General features: G+C 43.5%; 1 protein-coding gene and 1 long non-coding RNA gene across 3 annotated transcripts; one reads left to right on the top strand and one right to left on the bottom strand.

The window, feature by feature from the left end:
* Positions 1-15,505: 15,505 nt before the first annotated feature.
* PTTG1 (PTTG1 regulator of sister chromatid separation, securin) lies at positions 15,506-23,434 on the bottom strand. 2 transcript variants are annotated; one of them, XM_082621315.1, is made up of 6 exons: positions 23,350-23,434; positions 22,791-22,891; positions 22,258-22,442; positions 20,814-20,907; positions 16,412-16,570; positions 15,506-15,659 (listed from the first exon to the last, which is right to left on the bottom strand). In XM_082621315.1, the coding sequence occupies exons 2-6, from the start codon at positions 22,879-22,881 to the stop codon at positions 15,580-15,582; spliced, it is 609 nt and encodes a 202-aa protein (XP_082477441.1). In that variant the 5' UTR covers positions 22,882-22,891; positions 23,350-23,434; the 3' UTR covers positions 15,506-15,579. The 2 variants fall into 2 exon arrangements, with proteins under 2 accessions (XP_082477441.1, XP_082477442.1); XM_082621316.1 differs by having other exon boundaries at positions 22,258-22,439.
* Positions 23,435-24,895: 1,461 nt separating this feature from the next.
* LOC309805068 lies at positions 24,896-26,765 on the top strand. Its single transcript, XR_014294220.1, has 3 exons — positions 24,896-24,981; positions 25,643-25,704; positions 26,462-26,765. It is a non-coding gene; the product is annotated as an uncharacterized lncRNA (long non-coding RNA).
* Positions 26,766-26,796: the final 31 nt, after the last annotated feature.

Raw genomic sequence — 26,796 nt, 5'->3', positions numbered from 1 at the left:
CACAGGCAGCCACTTGGCTGTCATGCTTCCTGCAGTAACTCAATCCCATAAACTGTCTGTCTATGCCAGGCATGGCTGTGGACTTGGAGACTGCAAAGATATACCACCCCTCAGCAGGCATTCACTCGAGCTAAAGAGGGATGGAAGATCTGCTATTTCATTGCTCCTGTTGCTTGAGCACATGGGGCTAAGGTCCCCAAAAGCCACAAAATGCAACATGTTCTAAAGTTCGTTCGGGGCTTGCTGAGAGATGCCAGAACCAGCCCTGGTGAGCGTCAACCATTAGGAAAGGAAAGCCTGATAAGAGTTAGCTTTTGGGGGGCTTCCCTGGTGGCGCAGTGGTTGGGAGTCCGCCTGCCAATGCGCGGAACACGGGTTCGAGCCCTGGTCTGGGAGGATCCCACGTGCCACGGAGCAACTAGGCCTGTGCGCGACAACTGCTGAGCCTGCGCTCTGGAGCCCGCGAGCCATAACTGCTGGGCCCACGTGCCACAACTATTGAAGCCTGCACGCCTGGAGCCCGTGCTCCGCAACAAGAGAGGGCACTGCAATGAGAGGCCTGCGGGCCGCAACAAAGAGTGGCCCCTGCTCGCTGCAACTAGAGAGAGCCTGCACATAGCAACAAAGACCCAACTCAGCCAAAATAAGTAAATAAATAAATTTATTAAAAAAAAAAAAAAGAGTTAGCTTTTGGGTGTCTGCAGGGAAAACCCATGTCCATGGTGGGAGGGCGTGGTTCCTCCCCACCCCCACGCCCCACCCCCCGTAGCTAAGAGTACCTCTAAACAAATCACATGTGAAGATTGGGGGACCTGCAAGAGAAAGTGGCATCTTGTCCTCCAGGTGCACTCCTGCTGAGCTGCAGAAATTATAGGCCCCCCTGGTGCCACCAGCAGAGCCAAGCATGGTGGGGAGCATTCTGGGTGTCTGAGAATATGGTGGGTGTCTTTTTCTGTCTTCTCACTGCACTGTGGGGAGGGAGGGGGGCTCACTGACGGGTGGGGACTTGAACGCAAACACTGGTGCCTGCACCTGGCCCAGAGATTTCTCACCTGCCAGAGTAGCCGAGGACTACAGGGTCTGAAGAGCCTCTGACGTGGTGTGCCTGGGAAACCTTCACCTCATCCTATTCTCTGTAGCCCTTTCCTGTGGAAAGGACCCAGGTGGTTATTAACAGAAGGGCAGAGGCCATGGGTGGCCCCTGGACCAAGCAATAGGAGGCCCACCTGGGAGAAGTGTGGGAAGAGGCATGGCTGCCTTTCTCAGGAGGGACGGGGGTCCACAGCCACAGAGAACTGTGTGATCACACACAGCCCCACACCCAGAGCAAAGCCAGGATGCTGTTCATAACCAACATGCATCCGGTCCCACGAGCAGAATCCCTTCTCCCTCCCACTGTCCACCCTGGCACTGGGCTGCAGAAGGCCCCTGAGGGGCCTGGCAGCTTCAGGGGAGGGGAGGTGGGAGGAGAGCTGAACATGCACGTGCTTGAGTCCCAGCTCTAGCCTGTGCTGGGGGACAGGGAGAAGAGCTCAAAATGAGTTTGAAACTGAAGTTTTGAAACGAACAGGACTGAGGCTTACATTCCAAGCCCCAAATTCATTTTAACCAAAAGTAACGAGAGAGCTAAGGAATCTGTTGAGATTCTGTTAAGCCTCACCCATCACACCCAGCCAGGAGAAGAGGTCAACAAAACATCACTGGTAGTAATTACTGAAGAAGGCAAACGGGTTCACATCTCCACCCTGACGGCTGGGAACTTCTCAGAACACAAATGATTGCCTATGCTGGCCGGGGGGGTGGGGGTGGGGCCCCCACACCTGTGTTCCGCCACCGCCTCTCTGCAGAAAACTTTGATGGGGTTAGGTTCCTCAGCCCTGACTCTGCAGGACGCTAACATTGGACACACTGCAGTCACCGGAACTCTTAAGCATCGGGGACTGAGGACATATTCATATCAGCAAATACCCGAGTACCTACCACGTGCCAGGCAAGACACAACAGCAGACAGACATCAGCCAGCTCCCAGGGTGGCAGAAGAGACAGACAGCCAAACAGACAGACACAGCTTAGCGTGGTAAGTGCCAGAAGTTTAAGAGTCTGGGGCCAACTGAGCAAAAAGGAAGGAACCTAGTTCAATCTTAGGGTATCAGGAAAGGCATCTGGTAAGAGGAGTATCTCGGTGGAGAGCTAAAGGATGGATAGGCGTGAGCCAGGCAAACAGGAAGCGCTTTCCAGGAGAGGAGTCGCACCATCATCTCCCTGGGAGCCACCGAGTAGCCTTGGGAGCCACGTAGACTTTATCCAGAGGGCAGCAGGGCATCATTAAAAAGTAAATGAAATGAGGAATGACTGCATAGGTTTCTTTTTTTGGAGTGATGAAATTTTCTGAAATTAGGTAGTGGTCATGGCTGCCTAACACTGAATGTACTAAAAGCACTGAATTGTACACTTTAAAATGGTTAATTCACCATTTAATTTTTACCTGAGGCGGGGGGGGTGGGGAAGACACCTGGAGGGAACTTTCAATTCCAACCAAGATGGAGTAACAAGGACCAATTTACCCTCCTGCCTGAAACAACTAAAACCAAGACAAATCTATGAAACATGGTTTCCAGGAGAACAGACATCAGGCAACAAAGGACAGTGATCCCTGAGGAACAGGAAACAAATGAGGTGAGCCCTAGGATTGCCCCAGTGTATTGCTTTGAGACTTCTGAGGCCACAGAGTGGGGAAGAAAGGAGAGCCAAGCCAGCTCTCTGAGCTGAAGAGACCGAGCAGAAGTCAGGGAATATCACGGCAGCTAGAGTCTGCAGGGCAGAGCCCTGGAGGGGAGAAAGAACCCTGGAAATCTGCAGAGGGTCTCCCTCCAGTGTCCACTGTGTGCATGCAAGAAAACTACCTGAAAAGATTAGAGGGAAGAATGCCCAGAGCTCACAAGGGCTGGGAATAGCATCTGCTCCCAACAGACAGACTGTAAAACCTCGGAATTCAGGGAACAGTGAGTAGACTACTAAGAGTCTTATCATTCCTCAAAAATTAAAAATAGAACCACCATATGATCCAGCACTCCTACTTCTAGTACATATCCAAAGGATATGAAACAGGATCTCGAAGAGATGTCTGCACTCTCATGTTCACTGCAGCATTATTCACAGCACATTATTCACAGATACAAAAACAACCTAAGTGTCCATCAACAGATGAATGGATAAAAAAGATGTGATATACATATACATATATACATACATACATACATACATACACACACACACTGGAATATTATCCATCTGTGAGAAAGAAGGAAATCCTGTCATTTACGACAACATGAATGGACCGTGACGGCATTATACTAGGTGAAATAAGCCAGAGAAAGACAAATACTGTAAGGTATCACTTATATGTGGATTCTAAAAAAGCCAAATTTATAGAAACAGAGTAGAGTGAGATGTTGGTCAAAAGGTATGAACTTCGTTTTAAGATAAATAAGTTCCAGGGATCTAATGTACAGCATGGCATTATGGTTAATAATATTGTATTATATGTTAAGAGTAGATCTTAAATGTTCTCACCACAAGAAAAAAAAAGCGTAATCATGTGATGTGATGGAGGTGTTAGCTAACACTATAGTGGTAATCTCAATAAAGCTGAAGAAAAAAAAAGAGAGAGATAGAGAGACTGGGGCCAGACAGATATGAGTTTGATTCCAGGCTCCAACAACCTGCCAGCTGTGTCACAAACTTTGGAAGCCTCGTTTCCTCATCTGTAATATAAGGATTCATTTGATTGTTGTAAAGATAAATGGAAGAACACATGTTAAGAGAGTTTTACCGGGGCTTCCCTGGTGGCGCAGTGGTTAAGAATCCACCTGCCAATGCAGGGGACATGGGTTCGAGCCCTGGTCCGGGAAGATCCCACATGCTGTGGAGCAACTAAGCCCATGAGCCACAACTACTGAGCCTGTGCTCTAGAGCCCACGGGCCACAAGTACTGAAGCCCGCGCGCCTAGAGCCCATGCTCTGCAACAAGAGAAGCCACCATAATGAGAAGCCCACACACCGCAACAAAGAGTAGCCCCTGCTCACCACAGCTAGAGAAAGCCCGTGAGCAGCAACATAGACCCAACACAGCCAAAAATAAAATAAATAAATTAAAAATAATAATAATTTAAAAAAGAGTTTTACCTCAGTACTAAGGGGAAATTAACCCTAGCCCCGCCCAAAAACCTTAAAAGCAAGACTCAAGTGAATCAAACTGTTTCCAAATAACTTAACTACATCCCAGAACAAAGTTTAAGAACATTTCTAGAATAGTAAAAATACCCAGCATAAAAAAAAAAGGTAAAATTCACATCTGACACCTAATTAAAAATTGTCAAAGCAGTAGGAAAACATGAACCGTAATGAGGGGAAAAAACAAACATATTGAAACCAACAGAGTTGACATAGATGTCAGAATGAACAGACAAAAACATTAAAACAGATTATAACTGTATTCCATATATTCAAAACATTAATAAGAGACATGGAAGATATAAAAAGAAAAGACTGTAATCAAACTCCTGGAGGTGAAAACTATAGTATCTGAAGTTAAATGATACCATCACATTTGCTGAATGGGAAACCTCATCCTGGCTGCCGCCTAGAGAATGGCTTTGGGGAAATAATATTAAAGTAGAAATACGAAGCTATTAGAACATTCCAGGTGAGAAATGATGGCTGTCTGAATAGGAATGACAAGCACTGGAAGAATCAGGAGTTTGTGAAACATTTAGGAGGTGGAATTGGCAGGATAAGGTGACTGCTCAGGCGTGTGAAGTGCGGGAGCTGAAGGTGACGAGGTGAGATGTAAGATGAAGGGAAGCAAGCACCTCCTCCACTTGAGGTGAGGTCAGAGAGCATCAACCATGCCTTAGATGGAACCAGCAATGGGCAAAGGAAATGCAGTCCAGGAGGCACCTGCCATGAAACCAGGCAACGCGTCCTGCAGGGGCCACACCAGGGGCAGGAGTGGTGCACTCAAGAACTGAAGGATGAGTGTAGCTGGCTTCAGGGGGGAAGGAGTGCGGAACAGGGGACAATGGAGGGTCAGGCAGTGCCCAGATCAGGCAGAGCCTCCAGGACCGGGGAGACAAGTTAAGATGTCACCTGAGGCTCGATGGGAATCTACTTAGATTACAATCTAAGCAGGGGATTCACAATTAGATTTACCTTTTCAAATGTCACTCTGGTCAATGATCTGAATGGACTGGAAGGGGCATGAGCAAAAGCTGAATGACCAGTTAGAGGGCTCTGGTCAGCATACGAGATAATGGCTTGCATTGGAGGGATGGGAAAGAAGTGAGCAAACTAGAAACATAGAGTAGAAGCAGAACCACCAGGTTTTGGTTTGGGATGAGTAAATGCCATTTACTGAGATAGAGAAGGCTAGCAAAAGGCAGATTTGGGAGGGGAGAACCAAGAGTTCTAGTTTAAACGTGTTAGATTTGAGATCTCAAGTAAGCAACTATAGATAGGGGTCTTGGAGTTTAGGGGAGAGACCTGGGTTAGAGACACAAACGTGGGTTAGAGATACAAACGCAGTACAGAGGTGGGATTCTAAACCACAGCAGTAGATAAGATCACAGGGGAGGGTTTGTAGAGTGAGAAAAGAGGCCAACACTGAGCCCTTACAATCTGACATTTAAGAAAGATGTGGAGATAAGGATTTTTAGAGATGGAGTTGAGACTAGAGAAGCTGCAAAAAATAAAACAAAAAGGAGAAGACAGTGATAACTGACGCAGAGCACAAGTGAAGGGACACTTCTTTTGCAAGATGCAGGCAGCTTATAGAATAAATGATAGCAAGATGAGAGCATTCCTGACCGTTGGCAGGAGCCAGTCTCTGCAAGAAGGAGGTACAGTACCCAAGAGGCAGTGGTGCTGGGGAGAAAGGTACAAGTTAAGAGAGTAGAGAAGGTATGAAAACAGTTGACTCAAAGTGGGAGAATGAATATGAGTGTCAAACTGTCAGGCAGTGCTGTGTGCCCAGGTCAGCACCTAAAGTTGGTTGATCCTGAATCTTAGGGATGCCAATTGGCCCAGAGGGTGGGGTTTTCTCCAGGAATGATCTTCATTTCTCAAAAGGCACTAATACCAAAGTACCAGGACTTCCTTGGTGGCGCAGTGGTTAAGAATCGCCTGCCAATGCAGGGGACACGGGTTCGAGCCCTCGTCTGGGAAGATCCCACATGCCACAGAGCAACTAAGCCCGTGCGCCACAACTACTGAGCCTGCACTCTAGAGCCCGCATGCCACAACTACTGAAGCCTGCACGCCTAGAGCCCGTGCTCCACAACAAGAGAGGCCACTGCAATGAGAAGCCTGCGCACGGCAACGAAGAGTAGCCCCCGCTCGCCGCAACTAGAGAAAGCCCATGCACCACAACGAAGAGTAGCCCCCGCTCGCCACAACCAGAGAAAAGCCCGCGTGCAGCAACGAAGACCCAACGCAGCCATAAATAAATAAATAATTTAGAAAAAAAAAAAAAAACCAAGTACCACATCCCACCCCTAGCCTCCTTTGAGGCTGTTTCAGAATCAGCTGCACGATCCCCAACCCAAGTCACAAACCAGGTATTCAGACATCCTTAAGTATCCAGATATCTTAGGAGCAGGTATCAAGGTAAGGCTAAAACCTGATGCCCACAACTCCACAATGAGGTCTGTGAGGAATTAGCAAGAGGAAGGCAATCTCTCCAGACTCCAGGCTCTCAAGGTTCCAGAGGGAAGGGCGTTTTCTCTTTCTTTAAATGGTATAATCCTATTAATAAACAAATTTTCATAAATTTAAACTATGCTAATCTCCCGTATTCATACACACACAGGATAATCCTAATAAGGGATGAACACATAGCTTTACAGATAATTTTTATACCCCCAAATAAACCTAACTGTAATAGTAACTAAAACTCACAGAGGCTTACTCCTTGACGAACCTATTTTGGGTGTTCATGCATTAGCTCATATAATCCTCCTGACAACCTGCCCAAGGTCACAGAATAAGTTGCTGAGCCAGGATCTGATTTTTGAGGCTATACTCCTCACCACTATGCTTTCCTGTCTCATGTAAGCATATATGTATTTAAATAAAAGTGATCCTAAAGACTGTTCTATGACCCACATTGTACACCAAAAAAGTTCCATGGTTATCTTTCCATGTCTACATATGTAGATCTACTTTGTCCTTTTTAATGAGCACATTTTACTCCAGTGTTTAACTGTATCATGTTTTCCCATTATAAACTATGCAGCAACAAACAGCTTTGTAAACACACCTGGGGACACTTGTATGAGGCGTTTCCCCACGTACTGTTGATCTTTCCTGTGCCTTCTCCCCATCATTTGTCATCCTGCCAATTCCAATGCCTGGATCCCTCCTGAAGCCTTAGTCTTTTCTCCACTGTCATCTCTTCAAGGTCATTTCATCATCATCATCTTAATCTGCAACAGACTCCAAATTGGTCTCCCTGTCTCCAGAACGAGGTTCTAAAACACAAACCTGACCTTGTTACTTCCCTCCTTAAAACGTTTCTGGCAGAAGACTATGTCCCAGATGAAGGAACAAGATAAAACCCCAGAAGAACTAAGTGAAGAGGAGATAGGCAATCTACCTGAAAAAGAATTCAGAGTAATGACAGTAAAAATGATACAAGATCTTGGAAAAAGAATGGAGGTACAGATCAAGAAGATACAAGAAATGTTTAACAAAGACCTAGAAGAACTAAAAAACAAACAGAGATGAACAACACAATAACTGAAGTGAAAAATACATTAGAAGGAATCAATAGTAGAATAGCTGAGGAAGAAGAATGGATAAGTGAGCTGGAAGACAGAACGATGAACATCACTGCCACAGAACAGAATAAAGAAAAAAGAACAAAGAGAAATGAGGATGGCCTCAGAGACCTCTGGGAGAACATTAAATGCACCGACATTCGCATTATAGGGGTCCCAGAAGGAGGAGAGAAAGAACCTGAGAAAATATTTGAAAAGCTAATAGTTGAAATATTCCCCAGCATGGGAAAGGAAACAGCCACCCAAGTCCAGGAAGCAAAGAGAGTCCCAGGCAGGATAAACCCAAGGAGGAACATGCCGAGACACAGAGTAATCAAATTGACAATAATTAAAGACAAAGAAAAAGGATTAAAAGCAACAAATAACATATAAGGGAATTCCCATAAGGTTATCAGCTGATTTCTCAGCAGAAACCCTGCAGGCCAGGAGGGAGTGACAAAAGTGAAGAAAGAGAAGAATCTACAACCAAGAATACTCTACCCAGCAAGGCTCTCATTCAGATTCGACAGAGAAATCAAAAGCTTTACGGACAAGCAGAAGCTAAGAGAATTCAGCACCACCAGACCACCTTTGCAACAAATGCTAAAGGAACTTCTCTAGGTGGAAAAGAAAAGGTCACAACTAAAAACAAGAAAATTACAAATGGAAAAGACCACTGGTAAAGGCAAATATACAGTAAAGGTAGGAAATCATCTGCACACAAATATGATATCAAAACAAGCCATTGTTGGGGCTTCCCTGGTGGCGCAGTGGTTGAGAGTCCGCCTGCCGATGCAGGGGACATGGGTTCGTGCCCTGGTCCGGGAAGATCCCACATGCCGCGGAGCGGCTGGGCCCGTGAGCCATGGCCGCTGAGCCTGTGCATCCGGAGCCTGTGCTCCACAACAGGAGAGGCCACAACAGTGAGAGGCCCGCGTACCGCAAAAAAAACAAAACAAAAAACAAAAAAAAAACAAGCCATTGTGAGAAGAGCAGCGCACACATGCAGGACATTGGAAATGCACTTGAAATTCAAAGAGCAGCAACTTAAAACAATCTTGTGTATACACAGACTGCTCTAACAGAACCTCATGGCAACTGCAAACCAAAAATCTACAGTAGATACAAACACAAAAAAGAAAAAGGAATCCAAACACAACACTAACGTTAGTCATCAAGTCACAAGAGAACAAAAGAGGAGGGATGAAAAAAGACCTACAAAAACAAATCCAAAACAATAACAATATGGCAATTAAGTACATATAGATAACTATCTTTATAAACATAAACAGATTAAATGCTCCAACCAAAAGACACAGACTGGTTGAACGGATACAAAAACAAGACCCGTATATATGCTGTCTACAAGAGACCCACTTCAGATCTGGGGACACATACAGACTGAAAGTGATGGGATGGAAAAAGGTATTCCATGCAAATGGAACTCAAAAGAAAGCTGGAGTAGCAATACTCATATCAGACAAAATAGACTTTAAAATAAAGACTGTTATGAGGGCTTCCCTGGTGGCGCAGTGGTTGAGAGTCCACCGATGCAGGGGACACGGGTTCGTGCCTGGTCCGGGAAGATCCCACATGCCACAGAGCGGCTGTGTCTGTGAGCCATGGCCGCTGAGCCTGCGCATCTGGAGCCTGTGCTCCACAACGGGAGAGGCCGCAACAGTGAGAGGCCCGCGTACCCCCAAAAAAATAAAAAATAAAAAATAAACTCAGAATGGATTAAAGACCTAAATGTAAGACCAGATACTATAAAACTCTTAGAGGAAAACATAGGCAGAACACTCTTTGACATAAACCACAGCAATATCTTTTTCAATCCATCCCCTAGAGTAATGGAAATAAAAACAAAAATAAACCAATGGGACTCAAAAGCTTTTGCACAGCAAACTATAAACAAAACAAAAAGACAATCCACAGAATGGGAGAAAATATTTGCAAACAATGCAACGAACAAGGGATTAATCTCTAAACGTTACTAAGAGCTCGTGCAGCTCGCTATCAAAAACAAAATAGTAATCCAATCAAAGAATGAGCCTAAGATCTAAATAGACATTTCTCCAAAAAAGACATACAGATGGCCAAAAAGCACATGAAAAGAAGCTAAACATCACTAATTATTAGAGAAATGCAAATCAAAACTACAATGAGGTATTGCCTCACACCAGTCAGAATGGCCATCATCAAAAAAAATCTATAAACTGGGATTCCCTGGTGGTGCAGTGGTTGAGAGTCCGCCTGCCGATGCAGGGGACACGGGTTCGTGTCCCAGGCCGGGAAGATCCTACATGCCGCGGAGTGGCTCGGCCCGTGAGCCATGGCCGCTGAGCCTGCGTGTCCGGAGCCTGTGCTCCGCAACGGGAGAGGCCACAACAGTGAGAGGCCCGCGTACTGCAAAAAAAAAAAAAAAAAATCTATAAACAATAAATGCTGGAGAGGGTGTGGAGAAAAGGGTACCCTCCTACACTGTTGGTAGGAATGTAAATTAGTACAGCCACTATGAAAAACAGTATGGAGGTTCCTTAAGAAACTAAAAACAGAGCTACCATATGATCCAGCAATCCCACTCCTGGGCACATATCTGGAGAAAAACATGTTTCGAAAGGATACATGCACCTCAATGTTCATTGCAGCACTGTTTACAATAGCCAAGACATGGTAGCAACCTAAATGTCCATCGATAGATGAATGAACAAAGAAAATGTGGTCCATATATACAATGGAGTATTACTCAGTCATTAAAAAGAATGAAATAGGGACTTCCCTGGTGGCACAGTGGTTAAGACTCTGCGCTCCCAATGCAGGGGGGCGGGGTTCAATCCCTGGTCAGGGAACTAGATCCCACTTGCATGCCACAACTAAGAAGCCTCTCATGCCACAACTAAGGAGCCTACCTGCTGCAACCAAGGAGCCCAAGTACTGTAACTAAGAAGCTGGCAAGCTGCAACTAAGGAGCCTGCCTGCCACAACTAAGAAGCCCGCCTGACACAACCAAGGAGCCCAAGTGCTGCAACTAAGAAGCAGGCAAGCCGCAACTAAGAAGCCCACCTGCCACAACTAAGACCCGGTGCAACCAAATTAATTTTTTTTTTTTTTTTTTTTTTGTGGTACGCAGGCCTCTCACTGTTGTGGCCTCTCCCGTTGCGGAGCACAGGCTCCGGACGCGCAGGATCAGCAGCCATGGCTCACAGGCCCAGCCGCTCCGCGGCATGTGGGATCTTCCCAGACCGGGGCACGAACCCGTGTCCCCTGCATCGTCAGGCAGACTCTCAATCACTGCGCCACCAGGGAAGCCCCCCGCCTTTTTTTGTAAAGAACGAAATAATGCCATTTGCAGCAACATGGATGGACCTGGAGATCCATGCTAAGTGAAATAAGTCACACAGGGAAAGACAAATATCACATGATTTCGCTTATATGCGAAATCTAAAAAAATGATACAAATGAACATATTTACAAAACAGAAACAGACTCACAGTTTTAGAGAACTTATGGTTACAGATGGGGGGTGGGGATAGATTGGGAGTTTGGGATTGACATGCACACACTGCTATATTTAAAATAGATAACCTGGGCTTCCCTGGTGGTGTAGTGGTTGAGAGTCCACCTGCCAATGCAGGGGACACGGGTTCGTGCCCTGGTCCGGGAAGATCCCATATGTCGCGGAGCAGCTGGGCCCGTGAGCCATGGCCGCTGAGCCTGTGCGTCCGGAGCCTGTGCTCCGCAACAGGAGAGGCCACAACAGTGAGAGGCCCGCATACCGCAAAAAATAAATAAATAAATAAAAATAAAATAGATAACCAAGAAGGACCTACTGTATAGCACAGGGAACTCTGCTCAATACTCTGTAATAACCTACATAGGAAAAGAATTTGAAAAAGAGTAGATACAGGTATAACTGAATCCCTTTGTTGTGTACCTGAAAGTAGCACAACATTGTTAATCAACTATACTCCAATATAAAACAAAAAAAAATTTTTTTAATTTATGGTACACCTTGGAAACAGTATACATGATTTCTATAAGAGCATAAAGAGCTTGTAAGGACTTGAGATGGTATACACAAAAGAGCATTTCTCAATATGTATCCCTGGAACAGTGCAGAATTTTTTCTCTATTTCAAGGGGAAAATATTAGTGAAATTTGTATTTGCAGATACAAGAAAAAAATTAAACACATCAATAGCACAGAAGGATGATATTCAAAGTGTGTATACTGATACAGGGGCAGCATTTACCAACTAACTACCACATGTATGCTCTTTTCAATAAGTGGTTTTTGCTATATATCTTGTCATAATTTCAAATTTTTCTGTAATGATATTTAATATTTCTAAGTTTGTGTACAGTTTAAGATATATGTATAACTATTGCTGAAAATAAGTGTGTACATTTTAGTTTGCTTTATTATGCAGGAAAATACTATTAAACAAATGATAAATGAAAAACAAAATGAAACCTTTCCATGGCACCAAACACCCCCAGGACAAACTCTAAACCCCTTGCACAGTTCAAAAAGCCACATTGCCCCTGCTTCACTGTCCAGACTCCCTTGTTGCCAAACACACCTAAAGCAGGAAAAAAAACAGAATGGCAGTTTTCACTTAACAAGCTATGTTATCTTGCTTCCTGCCATCTGCAAAAGCTGTTCTCTCTGCCCAGAATGCTTCTCTTCCATCAAGTCTCCATCCACATGTCCCGCCCAGGAAGCCTTCCCTGTCCTTCCCTAGACTGGGCTGGGGAGTGCTCCCCAACTTCTGGTCCTCCCTACCCCCACATGCATCTTCCTGTATCACAATGGCATTTGATACCTCTCTCCCCACTGGATGCCAGGCACCTGAGGGCAGAGGCAATGTTGTTACTTAACCATGGTAGGCGTAGGCTTGGTCCCTAGCACATGGGGCCTCAATAAATGTAAATGATTAAACTACTGGAAAGAACAAAGTCAACTTAGGACATTTCTGCCATAGTATTGACCCTTCTGGAACTTGGTATAGGGACTAACCTTCCTATATAGGTTAGTTCAGAATTAGTCTCATAGAGAATATCAGCATTAATATATTTAAAAGGCTTTGTGTCCCTGTTGAAGGTTAATTGGCATTTGAAACCTGAAAAATGCCAATGCAAGAATGGTTAATTGGAATTTGAAACCTAAAAAATGCCAATGCAAGAATAAGTTAGGTGTGGGACTTCCCTGGTGGTGCAGTGGTTAAGAATCCGCCTGCCAGGGCTTCCCTGGGGGCGCAGTGGTTGGGAGTCCGCCTGCCGATGCAGGGGACACGGGTTTGTGCCCCGGTCCGGGAAGATCCCACATGCCGTGGAGCGGCTGGGCCCGTGAGCCATGGCCGCTGAGCCTGCACGTCCGGAGCCTATGCTCCGCAACAGGAGAGGCCACAACAGCGAGGGGCCCGCGTACCGCAAAAAAAAAAAAAAAAAAAAAAAAAAAAGAGTCCGCCTGCCAACGCATGGAGCAACTAAGCCCCTGAGCCACAACTAATGAGCCTGCATGTCACAACTACTGAAGCCCACATGCCTAGAGCCCGTGCTCCACAACAAGAGAAGCCACCACAATGAGAATCTTGTGCACCGCAACAAAGAGTAGCCCCTGCTCGCCGCAACTAGAGGAAGCCCGTGCGCAGCAACAAAGATCCAACACAGACAAAAATAAATAAATAAAATAATTTTTTTTTTTTTAAAAGAAGAAGTTAGGTGTGGATGAACCTTACGTAGGTAAAAGCATGTTTCAGACCCGTGCAGGGGAACTGTGACTGAAAGAAACTTTAACCCTACGGTATTACCTCTTGGACAGATTAGATTTCCAAACAGGGCTTCTTATAAGCTTTCTCAAGTAATGAAGCCAAACACATGCCACTTAATAAACTGTTTACAAACAGCAACAATACCCACAGAAAGAATTATCTAGATTAATGGAAAATCATCTGTTTAAAATTCTCAAAGTCAACAAACATTAAGCACTTTGCGTCTGACTAACAGCAGTGAAGAGAAGATCACCTGTGCCCAGGTCTGACCAAGGACAGTAACTAACTGGGAAAGGACTGACCAGCTGCCTCGCTCCCAGCCCTTTGTTCCCTCCACCACGACAAACCACTTTCCAAAGTTTCTAAATATATTGGAGGGTATGAAAGTCACTCAAAACTAGGCTTTGCTTTTCAAAGTGGCCCTATTATACCTGAGGATATAAGGTCTAATCCTCTCCCTTAAAGTCAAGTGCCAAGTTGTCTTACTTTACTGTCTTTTAGAAGTCTTTCTACTCATTTCAGAAATACAGACTGGTTCAGCTATGTTTACAGGGTCAAAGTTTGAAAGTCAGGGGACTTCCCTGGCAGTCCAATAGTTAAGACCCTGCACTTCCAATGCAGGGGCATGGGTTCAATCCAGGGTCAGGGAACTAAGACCCTGCATGCCGAGCAGCACAGCCAAAAAATTTTTTTTTCATTTTTCTTAAGTAAATAAAACTAAAAAAAGAAGTTTTAAACTCAGGATCAGAGTCTATATGTGTTCCTAGAGTTTCATGCCTAATATCTTGCAGATTCCTCTAATAACGATGGAAAAGAAAAGGCTCACGTTCTAACTTGACTATAGATGCTACAGATGTTTCAGGAGAAAGCCTTCCTATGTAAGTTAGTATTTAGCAAGGATCAAATTCAATTGGCTGCCTGGCCCAGGCACGTTAAGTGAGTTAAATAGGCTGAGTCACAGAAGAGAGAGAGTAAGAGGAATACACTTCAGTTCTCCCCTCAAACCATCTCACATAGGGTTCAGAGGACAGAAAACCCACACGCCACATAAAAGGCAGCCACTTTACCAAGTGTTGGAAACAAGGGCCTACTATAAACAGGTCTGCTTTTCCAAGAGAAGCTCTAAAACCAAAGATATGTGAAACTTTTAATTTAAAATGGTGGCAACAATTAATTTTTTTTAACATCATCCAGCCCCCCTGCCCAAAAGAAAAAAAAGAAAATCCATGAGCAATCTGATATTTTGATTCCAATCTCAGTTATGGAATCAAAATACCAGTTCTATCATTTTCTAGCTCTTCGTGTCTTTGATATATCAGTGAACTTCTGAGCTTCACTGTCCTCATCTGAAAAACAGGGTCATGAACATGAAACACGATAATGCTTATTTAAGACTTAAAAACAATTCCCAGCACAGAGTTAGCAAATAAATAGTTTCCTATAGGTAGAAAGTGGATCTTACTATCAGTAAATTATCTGCTGTGGTCTTCAAAGAACCCAATTGAAGAGCTCAAGGAGGCAGAATTCTTAGGAGATTCAGAGCCTTTCAAATTCTGATCACTGAATACAGAGTATTGAAGGCATTAGAAACTAAACAGAACCAGCAATAAAGAATGCCTAGCAACAGACACAATGAGCTGGAAGTAGCTCTTCCTATTAAGAGATCTAATAACTGTCACTAGTTAGTGGCCACAAAAAGGTAGTAAAGTACACATGGAGGGGTATATGTTTCAGGGGGAACAGTGGCAGCTTCTAAAATAAGCTGTTAAAACAAAGCAGAGGCTTTCAGGGAAAGTTTTTTTAACTCGGACAAACTTCTATTGTCAGATTATAGACTCTTGTCAGTTAAACACATCTACTAGTTTTCATACTGTTTTAAGCAAATTCCAAACAATACCAACCACAATATTAGGAAGAGTTTGTTAAACAAAGAATTGCTTTATTAATACAAACTATTAATACATACCCACAGACTATAAAGTGCTAAGAAATTTAAATATCTAAGTCATAGCAAACAGGTGGCAATTCAACATCCAGGGTCGACAGAATGCTTGAGGGAGACTGCAACAGATCTAGAAAACAGGAATTTCTTGTTCAATATCTGCAAATCCTCGTGTCCATCAACACACACACTAGTTGTCACTCTTAATCATGAATTCGTGTTTTTCCCTTTGTCTAATGAATCTCTACCCCCACCCCACCTACACACACACATACCCGCTCTCACTTATTTCTTGGAATGTGGCTGTGGCCACAGAATTAACCTTCATTATGAGATAAATCATAGAAGTACCCGAAATTCCATCATTCTTAGAGATCCAAGTAAGGGCCAACAATTATCATTAATGCAATTTAGCAAATAGTGTGAGGTATTCCATCAGAACAAATAGAAAACATACTGATGATGGCTTTTGACCACCAGTTTGAACCAAGACCTCAAACCTTCTGCAGTAAAGGTTTGCCAATCGATGCTATTACGTGGGTCTTGATCCTACACGAGCTTTGGGTGTAGCTTGGAATTCTCATTCCAAGCAAGTTTATTATACTTCAGCTTAAAACCTAAGAAGTTACACACTAAATTTCCTCTGGTTTTGTTTGTATCTAAGACTGTCCAGATTCCAGAATGACAATTTTACTGGGCATTTGGGACTAAAAAGCAGTACCAGTTGAGAATAGTTTTCATTATCCTGAAACCTTATCCCTGCAGTCTGAAGGATAGAAATGACTTACAGGCTAACCTTCTGCACAACCTGTCCCCATGGTAATGGAAGTGTTATGACACAGATTGTTTACAGACCTTCTAGAAGGGCACTCGTTCACTTACTAGACTCCCACGGTAGAGGAGGCATCTTCAGAGGTGAAGGGGGGCCCAGGTGTAACAGCTGTTCAAGCTCCCTCTCCTCATCGAGAATCATGAGAGGCACTCCATTCAAGGGCATGTGTGCAATCTGGTGCTCTTCAGGCAGGTCGAAACTCTCGAAATCTGCCACGGAAAAGTACTTTGTCAGGGCAGCATTCCTCAGGGTAGTCAGCTTTCACAGGGCCCATGAGCTCAAACTATTTTTTATAATAATATTAATACCTTTTTTCACTGTGTTGACATTTACAATGATGGTCCAAAAGCAACGGTGTTTAAAACTGCTGTTCACGAATCAAGGCAGTGGCAATAAACTATGCTTAGTAGTCACTATATTCCTCGCTGCCATTCACTTGCAGTAAAAATGCGTTTCACATAATGTTACTTTACCACATGCAGTAAACAGTATTAATTTTATTAGCTCTCAACCCTTGAGAACATGTCTTTTTAGTATTCTGTATATGATGTGAAGTATGCCATAAAACACATCTACCACATACTGAAAGACCATGGTGTTTTCCAAGAAAAAAAGATTCGTGCAATTATTTGATTTGCAAACTAAACTAGAGGCCTTATTCCTGTAAGAAAGAACTGAAAGACAAACTGTGGTAACTCAGCCTTGGATATGTGTTACACATTTTTCTCCGAGGAATGAAAAAGTCTACCACTTAAAGGGAAATGGTATTTGTTGCCAATGATAAAATTCACAATTTCAAGGGGAAAAAAAACTGGAATATCAGTAAACTTATCTGTAATCATTAGCTTAAGACCTTCCTAATACTGAAGATTTTTCTGATGAGATCAGCGGTGGTATTAATGAGGGTGCTTTTGATACTTCATAATAAAAACATTTCAACATGACCTACATTTCCCAGTGTACCAGTATTTCTAAATGATCAATGGTGATAAATGCAGGATAAAAGATACTTTCAAAATGCAAAACAGACCAATGGATTTTATTGTCAGAGCACACAATGTTTACTGAAATGGTTTTGGATTCCACATTGCAACTATGCCTACAGAAACAGCCACATGTTGAATTTTAGTGTAATGGCAAAGAAAACTATCTATACTTATCTAAAAGACTTAAAATGCTTCTCTTTCCTAACTACATGTCTGCATAAGGCCAGATTTTCTTCATATACTTCAACCAAAACAAGATGCAACAGACTGCAGAATCCAGCTGTTTTATGTTAAACCAAATTAATCAAATTTTCAAAAATATAAATATTCTTCTCACAATTTTTTTTTTTTTTTTTTTGCGGTATGTGGGCCTCTCACTGTTGTGGCCTCTCCCATTGTGGAGCACAGGCTCCAGATGCGCAGGCTTAACAGCCATTGCTCACGGGCCCAGCCGCTCCGCGGCATGTGGGATCTTCCCGGACCAGGGCATGAACCCATGTCCCCTGCATCGGCAGGCGGACTCTCAACCACTGCGCCACCAGGGAAGCCCCTTCTCACAATTTTTACATGTAAAAAAAATTTTGTTTCAAGCTATGTACATTAATGGGTTTGTTTTTTTTTTTTTTTCTTTTTGCGGTATGCGGGCCTCTCACTGTTGTGGCCTCTCCCGTTGCGGAGCACAGGCTCCGGATGCGCAGGCCCAGCGGCCATGGCTCACGGGCCCAGCCGCTCCGCGGCATATGGGATCCTCCCAGACCGGGGCACGAACCCGTATCCCCTGCATCGGCAGGCGGACTCTCAACCACTGCGCCACCAGGGAGGCCCAATGGGTTTGTTTTTTAAACAAATTAATACTTTTTAAATTTCTCAATTTTAATTTCTAATATAGAATACATAAACAACATACAAAAGTTCTTTGGGGTCTTCACTAATTTGTAAGAGTGCAAAAGTCCTAAAACAAATTTAAGAAACGCTGTTTTAGGCAACATTTCTTCTTAAAATCCAAGTGCCTTTCAGATTAGGAATTATTTAAAACAACTAATTTTTCTTGACAGTAACAAAAGTAGGATTAGAGTCTTGCCTCTTTTCGAAGAGGTAATCCAACGGACAACCTAGAAAAAATGGATAAATTTCTAGAAACATTCAACCTGCCAAGACTGAATCAAGAAGAAACAGACAATTTGAACAGACCAATCACAGTCATAAAACTTAATTTGTAATTTAACAAAACTACCCAAGAGGTTAATTTAAGCATTTTCTCAAAAGCTAAGAACAAAGATGGAGGGAGAACCATCATATTCTGAAGTGGGAAAGTTCTCTAAAGCCTAAATACTAGGAATTAGTCTATTCTTTTTCAAACCTGATAAAGCCCAGAATTCAAAAAGGAATTGAGTGATATGTGACTACTTAATTTAAACACTGAATTGTAAAGGAAAGCATAAACAGACAAAAGACCCCAGAGGAAATAAGTCTGCAACATACAGGGCTAATTACCTTTATCCACAGAGTTCTTTACACACACACACACACACACACACACATACACACACACACACACACACACTGTAAGTCACAAAAATCAAGAGAAAACAAAGATACAAACAGAAGATAAAAAAACTATAAATGACCCATAGTCAAATATGCTCAGACACACTCATATACCCCAATTTAAAACAATAAAATACCAATTACCTTTCTGATAAAGATTAGAGTTTTAAAACATTTGCGGTTAGATTACAGGGGAAGCAGCCATCCTCATCCACTGAAGGTGGCTTCAATAATTTATGCTCCTATTTTGGAAGGCAATTTAGCAATATCTCTTTCCTCCAACACAGCATATCGTAGTCCTCTTTCCTGGTCAATATGCATAAATCTACCTCATTTTCCTGAATGGTAGGTAATTATTAGAATGGATGTACCACATTTTATCAAAAGTTAATCACACAGCTTTGAGACCCAGCAATCCTTCTTGGAGTTTACTCTCCAGAGAGACTCACAAACTCTCAACAATAATTGCATAATTGTTTTGTAATACATAAAAGCCAGAAATAACCTAGATGTATACTAGTGGAATGATTAAATGCTCTTTGGATCAAAGGGCAAAAAATCCAGCTCAGAAATCTCAAAGGACCTGTGTGATTTGTCCCCACCCCCTCACCAATACCATCCTTCACCTCTGCCTTTCAGCTTCCCAGAACCACTCCAGTCCTTTTTTCTGCCTCAGGATCTTTGCACACACTTTTATCTGCTACAGTGCTCTTGCCCTGCCCTATCCTTTCTTCACCCAACTATCTCCTTATATCCTTCAAGACTCCACTGGGTGTCACTTCCTGAGAGAACTCTTCCCTGCTCTTACAGGCTAGGTTCAGTCCCCCTAACAGGCCCTGTGTTTCTCCTTGCTCACACTCAAAGTGAGATGATTTGTTCAGTGCCTGACTTTCCCTCCAAATCATGGACTTCTCAGGGTGGGGCCTGTCTTGTTAACCACTGCATCCCAAGCTTATTCGTGCCTGGCGTATGGTAGCCTCTCCTCAAATGTGAGTAAATTAAAGCTTGAAAAGCTGGTTCTGTAACAGAAAATATTTCAGATACATATAGCAGGTTGAAGGAGTAAAAAAAAAAAAAAAAAGCACGTTTTCACTGGCTATGTGGATTTTTCAGGAATTTTGGGGGTTTTTTTTTAGAAATATTTAATGTGCTTGTGGAGAAACAGGACAAGCAAGGGTTGGATTCACAACTTGTATATAGTTAGTATTGCTGACTAAATGCTTTAGCTTAGAAAGAAACTGTTGTGTTTTTTTTAATTAATTTATTTTTTATTTGATTTATTTTTGGCTGTGTTGGGTCTTCGTTGCTGCACACGGGCTTTCTCTACTTGTGGCGGGTGGGGGCTACTCTTTGTTGCGGTGTGCAGGCTTCTCATTGCGGTGGCTTCTCTTATTGTGGAGCACGGGCTCTAGGCACGCGCGCTCAGTAGTTGTGGCTCAAGGGCTCTAGAGTGCAGGCTCAGTAGTTGTGGTGCATGGGCTTAGATTCTCTGCAGCATGGGGGATCTGCCCGGACCAGGGCTCGAACCTGCATACCCTGCATTAGCAGGCGGATTAACCACTGAGCCACCAGGGAAGTCCTCAGGCATTGTTCAGTTTGACATAGAGCCCTCTTTCTAAATGGTTTGCTAAGAAGACTGTACTCTAATGTTGAACAGGTCTAATCTCCCCCTAGGTGGTTAGCTTTTGAGGACAGGAACAATGTTTTCCACATTTTAGCTCGGATTCCTCTTCTGACCTAAGATTATACCTTACAAATAAATTCACAACAAGTGTATTTGTTCAAAGCAACCCAGATTCAGACAGCCTTGTTATAGTCTTGGATCACGTCTTATTCATAGCTATATCAAGTTACAGTTGAATTGGATCCTAAGAGAAACTCAAGGCTAAAGCATTTGTGCGATACCAAAAGATATTACCTAATGGGTTGAAGGGAAAGAATTTTTCTATTTCTGGATAGGTGTCATCTGAGGCAGGAACAGAGCTTTTTGCTTTAATGGTCTTCTCAGTCATCTAAAACAACCCAAGAAAACATACATTAGTGAGAGTGGAAGCCTTGTCAACTGATTAGTACAAGAGATCATAGGGCTTCTTTAAGACATGTGACTGCTTCACCACATTTTAAATTGTTTTTAATTTCATGCTGACTTCTAAGAAACCATAATCCTTCATTCTCAAAATTACACACAAATACAATTCAGCAAGCAATTCTAATATCATGGCTCAAAAGTTAATTCTAAAATATAAGTATCAGCACCTGTTAGCATAAGTTATCAAAATGCAGAGTGGAGTTAATTCAGAACTAACTGACTCAATCACCCAACCTAACAAAGGAGAAAATAGGCATGAATCACCCAGAATAGAAGCTAATCCTGGAAGCCATTTTTGGCTGTTGGAAATATAATTTTCCGTTGGTGTGTCCATCAGTGTTACCTAAATTATTTGCTTGGCTAATTTTAAAAACCAATTTGTGTTCCTCAAATACACAGAGTAAGAGGCAGCCAAAGACAGCTAAGGGCTTTAGAAGCCCACAGTGGATATCTCCTAGTCTGGAATTGGCAGGCAGGCCACAATGGTGGGCCAAAATGGAAGCCTGCATAGTCTTGACTTATGCTTATGTCACATGTGCATGGCTAGAGGAAATCCCTAAGGCAGGGTTTCCCACATTTCAGTTCTGTCAGATTCTCATCACTTTTGCTATATCCTTGCAATACTTGCCTTTAACATTTCTCTTACTCAACTCAGTTTTTTTAAAAAGACATCCTTGTCCTAAACCCACACATGTAAGTCTCAGTTTGAGATCAAGTACTAGTTGTTTTTTCCTAATACACATTAAACAAAACAATTAGTGAAATGAAGTGTTAATCCACAGGCTAAAGTTATCTTTCATAGCCAAGTCCTCTCAGTCTAGGATGCACTAACCTACAGTTTGTAAACACATATACCAAGGTCAACATGCTACCACGTTATAACCTAAAAAACTGGTGCTTGCTCTGGAAGGAGGGGAGAAGGATGGCAGCACCTGAGCTGTTATATTAGCAACGTGACCTCTTGCAAAATACCCTCCCTCTCAGTACTTTTTAATCTGTAAGTACATTCTACCAATCAATCTGCTTCAAGACATTCATTAAGGGCAGGTGAGGCAAAAAAAAATTCACCAGCTGCTACTGAGACCTGTGATCTCGAGTTACAGGGGAAGTCCACAAAGACAGTATGATGATTCTCTTCTGCTAATCTATGTCTGCTAGCCTCTATTTCTTTCTATTCACACAGGAGAAAGTCGGGTAGGATGCCAATAGTCATTTTAAGAATCACAAGTGCTGAAGTGTTTAAACAGCATCTTTATTTAGAGCCAACACTTACCTTTTTGGTAGAGAAGGCTGTCTGTTTCTGTTTGAGGGGTCCATTAGTCTTTATTGACTTTTCTGTAGCTCTGTTAACAGTTCCCAAAGCCTTTCTGGCAGCTTTAGGTAAAGCTGGTGGAGCATCAAACATTTTGCCAACATGTGGTGTTGAAACCTGAGATCTCCCATCTAAAGCTTTCACTGCTAAAGAAAAAGTCTTACCGTGAGATTATTCCAGCAGTAAACGCCTGTGCAACTTGAAGGCTGACCTTGCCTATAAACGTGGCCTAATTCTCACACCCAAACTTAACCCCTTCTTGACAGTGGCATGTTCCTATGCCTAACAGTACTTCAGTTCAGTACCCTCTTAAATAATCTCATTAAGATACTGAACATGAAAAAGAGACCCATAACAAGAACCTGGCAGTAGCAGTATTGGGTAAACCTGACTCCAATTGCCGGCAAAGTATACTAAATGCCTCCCCCAGCTCCAGGCCACACCCACCACTGATTCACAATACCTGTGTACCTGATTGTCGCCTGTATACTTACAAGGCCCAGGCCCCAGCTTCAGCCCGTCCTTAGGAGCCACACGGGTGCCTGGTTCTCCATTTTCCTTGTCAACATAGATCAGAGTAGCCATTCTGGATTACCTAGGGGTGTGAAATACTCATTAAACCCTGGGAGTTAAGGAAGATGAAAGAAGCTAAGGCGTAGCACAGACCCAACTTTCTACCCTGGGCACGTCTATGCAAAAACAAGAGCTAAGCAGAGGGAGAAGCCCGATCTTGGGCCGACAGGCACTTAATCCAGCTCTTAACTCTTGAAGCCTGAGTCAGGGGCCCTAAATTCCAGAAGAGTTGGCGGTTTGGGACTGGCACAGGCCCTGCTACCCATCGGAACCGAACCGCCGTGGGTTGCGGACGCAGTCCAAAGGCCGTGGCTCAACCGGCTGGGCGCTACAGACGTCCCGGGGTTAGTCCCAGCCCCCAATCCCCAGCCCCGGCTCCCAGACATAAGGACCCCGCTTCCCAGACCCCCACCCTAGCCCCGCTTCCTACCCCGCCGGACCCCTCCCGCCCAACCACTCGCGACTGCTCCATTCACTCACGTTGGGAACAACTGCCAAACTCTTCCGAGACACGGTCTCCAGCGGTCGCGCGGGCCTCGGCGTTTAAATCACAACTTACGCCGCTATTGGTTCATCCGTCCAGGAGGCGGGGCAGGAGTGGGGAGGAGGCTCCCGGGAAGAACCAATGGTAGGAACATAAGCTCCCTGGGCTCCGCCCCGAAAGCTTCCCCCGGCAACTTTGTCGCTTGTTTCCTGGGAGGAGAAATATCAAACCCGCCGACACCTTGATCACGGATTTCTAGTTGTTTTTAACCTGCTCCCCGCAGAAATAGAAGGGGAGTAAATATGGTCTCCAATTCCAAGAAATAAATAATTATGATGATTATTGTAATACCAAGATACAGAGTTGGTTTTTGGAGTTTTTTGTTTTTTCCTGAGACACTTTGGTGTCCAAGACGTTTTCAGATGAGAAGATTGTGAAGTTCAAAAAGTCAAGGTGAGGTGATGACAGAACTATTCTCCTAAAGTCTTCAACTAATCAACTATTTTTCCAGAGAGTAAATAGAGCAGATCAAATAAAAAAGAAGGGGCAGCACTGGAGGAAAAGCATTGTAGTCATCGGGAAAATGACGAAAGGAGACGGATACATACAGTTGTATTTCAATTAGAGATATAAAAAATACATATACAGTCAATATATAGTCAGGTGGGGAAAAAAAAACCATATTAGGTCTAGTGAATACTAGCAGGGCAGAATTAAAAATTAAGAAATGAAAGTACAGGTAGATAAAACGGCAGTGTTTGTATCGTTCTGTGGTGCTTGTGATGAAGATGGACTGATTCTGAAACTAATATAATATAATAAATCCATTATACTTCAATTTTTTTAAATGGACTGATTATTTCCTAATTGCAAGACTATCATCAATATTTCAGGTTAGGACGCTGTCTCTGCTATACAGAATCTGACTTAGGAACAAAATAATGACCTAATGAGTACATAATTCAGGCTTCCTTTAAACTTCTATCATTTAATAGGGACTTTTTTTGTTTGTTTTTGGCCATGCCGCATGGCACGCAGGATCTTAGTTCCTAGACCAGGGATCGAGCCGTGCCCCCTGCAATGGAAGCGCAGAGTCTTAACCACTGGACCGCCAGGCAAGTCCCAATAGGGATTTATTTTAAACTTTTAACATCTCAACAATATATTCATCAAAGCTGGTGGGGGAAGGACAGAGGGTGAACAAGAGAAAAAGATCAGAGGAATAATAAAGATACACAAAAGGAATTCCAATTTCCAAGATATGGGGAGAAATTGTGCTTGAAAAAGTTGGTGACCTTTCCCTTTCTACAGTAGGTAGAAATATATTGAACAAGATAAAGGAATCAATTCAAAAGACCAAGGGTGACCTGTGTCATCCAAACCGTACTCCCAACAGGTCACCAGATACTTTTTAACTTGCACGTAAGTTGGGAGAGAGGAGTTGAGCCTACATTACTCTTTCACAAAAGGCTTAGCACTACACCTGGCATAGATATGGTGCGAAATATATGCCAGTTCATTGTCCCATCTTCCCTGGCATTTCAGGATCAAAATTGATTGAATGACTCATTCATTCAACAAATATTTACTGAATACTTATTAAATGCTGGACATCAAGAAGAAAAGAGGTAGGACAAAAAAATGCATACCTTCTTTGCCCCTTCTCTGTCCTTTCTCCTTTATCCCTACCCCTCCCCTTATCTCCTCCCTGTATCTCCTTCTAAATGTCTCAGCTCCATATTACATCATCAACACACAAAAGTGTTCATTTTGAAACCAAATCTGCACGACACTGTCAAAAAACAAAATTCAATCAAGTAAACTTTAAGATCTAATTGGCTTTATTCAACAACTCATTAATTAGACAGCATCCCACCTAGCAACCAGAAGCATGCTCCAAGGGGTTGTACAAACTGAAAAGTTTTTGTAGGAAGAAGGGTGGGGCATGGAGCTATTAGCAAAATAATAGAAAGGATTATTTTTAGGCTGGGACATCTTTGGGGGGTGGGGAAGGGGGCAAGGAACAGCAAGGTTTTTACAACTGATTGCCTCTTCTTCCTCTGAGAGGTAGGGTGGGGGTGAGGGGATGATAGAAAGGGTCCACGTGACATATTACCTCATCAGTACTGACCAGGAAATTCCAAACTGGTTGTTTGGATTACATTTCTGGGGATTACATTTTGAAGTTGTGATTAGGTTAGGTGTTACATCTAGGTTTGGTATCATGGGCTTTAGCACAAGTAACACCATTTTGGGCCTGTGGCTTTTATCTTTTAACAACACCTACAGCTTCCAAGTGGGGATTCTTTATCTCCTGAAGTTTTGGGGCGCAAGGTTTATATCTCCCTAGGGTAAGTCTTCCCCCTACAATAGAAAGCACTGTGTCACCCAAGGTCATGCAGTAACTGTAAAATGCACAACCACTCCCTCTCTGAGTAACCACTGTTTCCTTACTAATGATACCCCAAACTGCTTTGGGGTATACCCCAGACCATTACTGGAGATACCCAATTGCTAAACCATCCTCACCTTATATCTGCATCTAGATCCTAATCAATCCCAGTTTGTCAAACAGCAACCCATCCAGCATTGATCCCTGCTTCCCTAGACCCTCCTCAGAATCCTCCAGGGGGAAGCTGAACCTTACAAAAGGTTCTTCTCTCTTGTCCAGCACATTCTATAATTCCTCTGAGAGATGTGCTCCCTGGCTTGTGCCTGATAGTTTGTTTTCTTGTTTGTTTGTTTGTTTGTTTTTCAATTTTTATTTATTTATTTATTTATTTATGGCTGTGTTGGCTCTTCGTTTCTGTGTGAGGGCTTTCTCTAGTTGCGGAAGTGGGGGCACTCCTCATCGCGGTGCGCGGGCCTCTCACTATCGCGGCCTCTCGTTGCGGAGCACAGGCTCCAGACGCGCAGGCTCAGTAATTGTGGCTCACGGGGCTAGTTGCTCCGCGGCATGTGGGATCTTCCCAGATCAGGGCCCGAACCCCTGTCCCCTGCATTGGCAGGCAGACTCCCAACCACTGCGCCACCAGGGAAGCCCGTGCCTGATAGTTTTAACTAAATACACCTTAACACTTCCAAGCAAATTTTGGGAATTGTTTTAAGGAGATAAAAGCAAAGTGTGAGACTTCCCTGGTGGCGCAGTTGTTAAGAATCCGCCTGCCAATGCAGGGGACACGTGTTCGAGCCCTGGTCTGGGAAGATCCCACATGCCGTGGAGCAACGAAGCCTATGCACCACAACTACTGAGCCTGCACTCTAGAGCCCACGAGCCACAACTACTGAGCCCACGTGCCTAGAACCCGTGCTCCACAACGAGAAGCCACTGCAATGAGAAGCCTGTGCACCACAACTAAGAGTAGCCCCCGCTCGCTGCAACCTGAGAAAGCCCGCGCGCAGCAACGAAGACCCAACGCAGCCAAAAATAAATAAATAAAATA

The sequence above is a fragment of the Mesoplodon mirus genome, assembly GCF_964341445.2.
Source record: "Mesoplodon mirus genome assembly, chromosome: 5".
Lineage (NCBI taxonomy): Eukaryota > Metazoa > Chordata > Mammalia > Artiodactyla > Ziphiidae > Mesoplodon > Mesoplodon mirus.
The sequence above is the reverse complement of the archived record's forward strand: the minus strand, read 5'-3'. Positions and strand labels throughout refer to the sequence as shown.

Excerpts from the sequence above, each read along its gene's own strand:
- PTTG1 (XM_082621315.1), bottom strand. The coding sequence starts at position 22,881 with ATGGCTACTCTGATCTATGTTGACAAGGAAAATGGAGAACCAGGCACC. Across the intron at positions 22,443-22,790 it reads GAAGCTGGGGCCTGGGCCTT|CAGTGAAAGCTTTAGATGGG; the intron begins GTAAGTATACAG and ends CTTTTTCTTTAG. Across the intron at positions 16,571-20,813 it reads CTTTCCCTTCAACCCATTAG|ATTTCGAGAGTTTCGACCTG; the intron begins GTAATATCTTTT and ends TTTCCGTGGCAG.